The 5,516-nt window shown below is 41.5% G+C and overlaps 1 protein-coding gene across 1 annotated transcript in view; it reads right to left on the reverse strand.

The window, feature by feature from the left end:
- The window catches only part of MATN3 (matrilin 3), a gene marked incomplete at its 5' end in the record, with an annotated part of 13,538 nt that extends 9,495 nt beyond the window's left edge, over positions 1-4,043 (reverse strand). Inside the window, 3 exons of the mRNA XM_019613301.2 lie at positions 585-707; positions 794-916; positions 3,401-4,043. Coding sequence (XP_019468846.2) covers positions 585-707; positions 794-916; positions 3,401-4,043 — 889 coding nt within the window. The remainder of the gene's footprint in view (positions 1-584; positions 708-793; positions 917-3,400) is intronic.
- Between the last annotated feature and the right edge of the window lie 1,473 nt (positions 4,044-5,516).

A 5,516-nucleotide genomic window follows, 5' to 3' on the forward strand; every position in this document is an offset into this window, starting at 1 on the left:
AAAAAAAACCACCTGAATTTTGACAGGGAGATGGAGGGGTTATGGAAAAATGGACAGCCTTTAAGTCCTTTACAGAATCATAAAGGTTGGAAGAGATTGTTAAGATCACCATGTCCAACCAACCACCCACCCCCACCATGCTCACTAACCACGGTCCTCACTGCCACATCTCCACACTACTTGAACACCTCCAGAGACAGTGACCTGCAGACCCCCGGGCAGCCTGTGACAATGCATAACCTCCTTCTTTTGGAGAAGAAATTTTCCTTAATATCCAAGCAGGGGCATTCACACTGGAGTGGAGTCACAGTGCTGGTCGACACATATGGTATAGGTTCCTCACCTCCCAGAGTCAATGTTTGAGAAGAACCATGAAGACCATATAGTGGTAAGTAGTGATGAAATATATATGTATTTTTTTTAATTCAGAGTTTTAAAGAAAAGTGCAGTTCTATTGATATTGGAACTAAGAGGAAGGGCTTCAAGAGTTGACATCACCAAGCAATCTTTCAGCCAGAAACAATGAAGAAGATATGCTCATATATTGTTGAGTTTCATATATGAACGTAGCCTTTAACTCCTACCTGAGCAAGTCTTCTTATCTGGATTCAGGGTGTAGCCTTCAAAGCATTGACAGACATAGGACCCGTTGTTACTCACACAGATCTGATCGCACTCATGCCTCCCAGGTGCACATACATCCACAGCTGCAAAAAGAACATCTTTTAATAGGTTTCTATTTGGAATCATCTCAGAAATGGCAAGAATAGTACTTTTACCAAAGGAGTAATACCTGAGCAAGTTCTCTTATCCGGATTCAGAGTGTAGCCTTCATAGCAGTCACAGAGGTAGGATCCGCCGTTACTCACGCAGAGCTGCTCACAGTCGTGGGTCCCAAGTGCACACATATTTGCAGCTACAGAGGGCATTTTCAGAAAAAGCATTTCAGTCATCTCAGGGGAAAGAAACACTCATTGACATTTTATGCCTGTGAAAGTGTTTCAGGTTTTGTACTCTTTGCTGGATTAGTAGTAAGAAATCTCAGCGCTGCATCACCATCACAAGTTAGAGGCATCTTTCAGAACATTTTATAGCCTTTTAGAAAGAGGTTGTGAATGACACCAAGGTAGCTCCCCACAAAGAAACAGGCTGATCTGCAAAAGGAGTGCCATTGGGAGAGAGAGGTTTTGAGCATTTTGGAACATGGGTTTTGGAACCAAGGGGGAAAGCTACAGGTGAATTCTCACTTCGAGAGTTGACATCTAAAGCATTTTTTTTGTTAGAAGCAATGACAATAACTAATGGAAAATACGCTTCTGATGAGCTTCATCTATTAAAGTAGCCTTTAATTACACTGGGCATAGGAACTCAGCAATAAGAAAGACCTTCTGGTTAGCTTGCTAAGCTCTGCTTAGTGGCACATAATCTGATTTACGAACTCCTGCTGCTTCCAAAAAAAAAACAACTCATGTAAAATGAAATGTTACAGCACAGTAAAATAAATTAAATTACAATAGAAAGAGCATCAAGAGTATGAAGAACAGGAAAGTAATTCAGGGGAACTAGGAGAACAGGCCATTAGGGATAAAAAGTGTCCATGCAATGCTGCCCTGTATAGGAAAGCTAGATATTCACTTTAAAAGACTTTAAATGATTTTTAAATGATGGTATGCAGACTAGATGAAAAGGGGAAGAAGAGAAAGACCAGGAGCAGAAAATAACAAATGAGAATGCTTGAATCGTCTCATCTAATGTGAGTTAACATTAAATGTGGAAGATTTAGGTGTCCCCTAATAAGGCTGACTGAAAGTGTGCCTTGTCTTTCTCTTGGCAAACACCATCTCAAACTAAGCCAGTGTCTTTTCATTCTGTTATGACCTTGGGAATAAGAGAATCCATCTCACTGACTTATGAACAAAGTGGGTGATATTTTCAAACACAACTGAGAAGCCCAGATTCAAACGGTCAGATTTTTGTGGCAGGAAAGGCAAGTTTCCACTGACCTGGACACCAACTCAAGGAGATTTTCCATCTTCAGGATGGTCTCATGCTGAATGATGCTCTCAGTGCATCAAGGACCTGATGCTGGCCAACTATTTCACCCTAAACATTAGTTTTCTTGTTTTCAGTTCACCCCACAAACAATCTTGTTTGGCTTGGCCAATGCAAACGACCTCCTAATTGTCACTGGTGAGTCCAAATTTCTGGCTGTCCAAAAAAACTGTGTGTAGTTGGAAAAGACCCAATTTACCCACACTATCTTACAAGACTATCTTCAATTCACTTGGCTTATAAGAACCTTTTGAAAAGTTATTTCCTTTACCTCACTCTCGTTCATAAGTCCTAAAGAGCCCAGCTAACTTCATGCAAGAATCTCAGAGTTACACTGAGAGTATAAACAAGTCAGCTCTCTTTGGTAAATCCTCCAGCTTAGCAGAAGTGTAACTTCTGTGCCTCAGCACAATAAATGTAATTTTAAGAATTTTTTCTTTGCTGCTATGAAAAGCCTCAATTTGGCTAGGACATAGGTGGAAAATTAATGCTATTTTCACAGCATTCGTACCTGCCCAGCCAGGGGGGAACTTGTATCTTCTAGCTGTTAGGGAGAGGATGTGGTCACAGCAGCAACACAGCACAATGTCAAGCCAAACCTCAAGCATTTCCTATATTAATTATTGGGCAAAGTGTCCTGCCTGCAGATGGTCCCACACATCTATTTTATATCTAGAGAAAGAAGTCTATTCACTCTAAATGTATTCAAAAGATACTGGGCATTTTTAATAGGGCTCTGAAGTAACGAATAACACATTCTTGTCAGCCGAGTTCCTAAAGCAATGGCTGCTATGTTAATTCTCTCACAATGTTGTTTACATCTGATCTTATCCATTTCTTGTGGGAAACTTATTTCACAAGGCATCTCCTTTGAATTTTACTTGAAAAATCTACTACATGCATGCCTTTTTATTTAACAAAAAGTCTTTCTTTTTCTGTGGCAAGGTTGTTTTTAGGCAATCTTAAGCACTCCAGATACACCATAGACTTTTGTCAATGACAGTAGCAGCCCACCCTGACCTAGCATTACTAGCATCTAGCCCAAGCCATATATACATCCAGCCCCAAGTGCTGCTGAAGCATTTCTGCGTCAAAATCAAGAGGGAGAGGAACATGGAAACACGAAATCAGTCCTGTTCCTCGCACGGTAAGGTTGCTATTCAAAATGAAAGGTCATTACTTGGCCTCAAATGAATAGAAGGGTTGGTTTGTTTGCCCAACCAATGGCAAAGGGAATATGTAAATGCGATCCATAACACTGCTCAAAAACTTCTTTCTTAGGGAGTGGAACCACAGCAGGAGCCAAAAGGAGCCAAATTACACTACCCTCTTGGCCTGACCAGCTTACCACAGAAGGTCTCTCGGAACTTGGCTGTCAGCTTCTCGATCACACCATAGGTCTCCACATAAAAGACATGTTCATCCAGCGGCTCGCTGGCCATTATCCTCAGGGACTGCATGTCAGCACGGCCCACCCCCACCGCGTAGATCTCAATGCCAGCCGTGCGGGCGTTTGCTGCCACATTTTCAACCTGGTCTTGTGGCCGTCCATCTGTCACAACAATGACCACCTTAGGGATATTGAAGTTGGCTGGCCGGGTACCCATTTTCTCAGTGAAGACTTCGTCCATGGCAGCTTGGATGGCGAGGCCAGTCATGGTGCCAGCAGACAGGGGCTGAATGCGAGACACGGCCTCCTTCATGGAGGCTTTATCAAAGTAGGTCCGGAGGGGAAATTCTACCTTGACCGTGCTGGCGTAATTCATGACTGCCACACGAGTTGTTCTTTCACCAACGTCCAGAGTATCGATCATTTCTGACAAAAAGATTTTCACTTTCTCAAACTCTTCAGGTCGGACGCTTCGGGAGCTGTCGATGATGAAGACGAGGTCGAGGGGACGGTTCTTGCAGGCAGTGTCTGTCAGGAGGGAAGGACAGCACTTCAATCTACCAGAGCTGGGTGAAGCAGAGCTCCCAGCGCAGTGACAGCTTTAATGGCAACGTACTCATACTAAATGAGTAAGGGCACCTTCATTACTAAGGCAGAGGCTTAAAGTTACAGTGAGCAACGCATCTGAAATTCTTAAATATTCATCTAATACAATTGAAAGCTTCTAACCATTAAAAAAATACACTTGAGCCCACAAAATGTCAATCTATTATTGATACAAGCAGTTGCATAGATGAGTTGCAGTCTATACAGAAGACAAGCAATGATATATAAATGCATTTTTTTTATAAAGCCTGAATTTTTATAGCAATAGAAATAAAGTGGCTTAAAAAATGGGACAGTCTACATAGCAGACAGATTATTATAGTATTTGTTAGCAGTAGTAAATATACAGCAGAGTAACGATTAGAAATGATTTTTTGTAATTTCCAAGCCAAAGTACACAACAAGAAGAAATTAAGAGGCAGATGATGCTGTTATAAATACCGTTATTGCTGCTTTAAAGCTTCCATAGCAGAGAAAAGAGCGAAGTATTTTTACATGTAAAAATATACACACATATTTGTAGCTTCAACAATTCCTCACTGATATAGAAATCTGGATTGAGCAGAGACACTGCAGCTCAAAGAAAAGAAAGACAAGCAGCTCTGCTACAAAAAATCAGAAAGAACCATCAGCAGCAGGAGGCAACCTCAGCTGTATGCTCTGAAACCCCGTCTTGAAACCCTGACCTTGATGCAACAAGGGTTTGCCATTACGGAATGGATTTGTACTACTGGCTCAAGAAAAAGAGACAACCCAGAAGCAAAGTTTCCTACAAAAGAGGCATAGAGGCATCTCTGCCCAACAGCTCATCAGCCAGCAGAATGTTAAGCGTTCAGACAGCCTGAGTACACTTAGAGTGTAATGTCACACACTTGTCCAGCTACTACAAGATGACTTCTGTTATTTCATTATGGTTTAAAAACAGATAAATAAATCACTGTCTTCAGAAGTCTTTTCAAAGTAGAGGTGAAAATGTTTGTTGTTGTTTTTGGTTTTTTTTTCAATGCATGGAAGAATCTTTTCCTGTGCAAGTGAGCAGGAAGGAAAAAATCAAATTGCACAGCCAGGAAACAGCATTACAGTTGATTTGCTTTGGGACAGAGAAGCAGTCAGCTGAACTGCAGACCCCATCCAGGCACATTATATATACTTCTACATGCATCCCACAGCTCGCTGTCTGCATTAGCGTTCAGCTTTGTGACCCTCCTGAAGCTCAGAAAATGTAATGTTAGTACATGCACGTGCCTCTGAAGATATGAAAGAAAGAGGCACACTTTTCATCCTACAAAAAAAAAAAGGACCAAATCTGAGATTTGCAGGTAAAATACTCATCTATCTCAGATGAGAGAACAAAACTTTTCAGCAGCCAACTCCTTCTCAGTCTGAAATAGAGACATTCTGAAAATTCAGATCAGATTTTAGGGGGAAGGCAAGGGGAAAAGAAAAGGAAAGAGGGAAGGGGAAAACG

This window comes from Meleagris gallopavo, chromosome 2 (assembly GCF_000146605.3).
Source record: "Meleagris gallopavo isolate NT-WF06-2002-E0010 breed Aviagen turkey brand Nicholas breeding stock chromosome 2, Turkey_5.1, whole genome shotgun sequence".
NCBI classification, from domain to species: domain Eukaryota; kingdom Metazoa; phylum Chordata; class Aves; order Galliformes; family Phasianidae; genus Meleagris; species Meleagris gallopavo.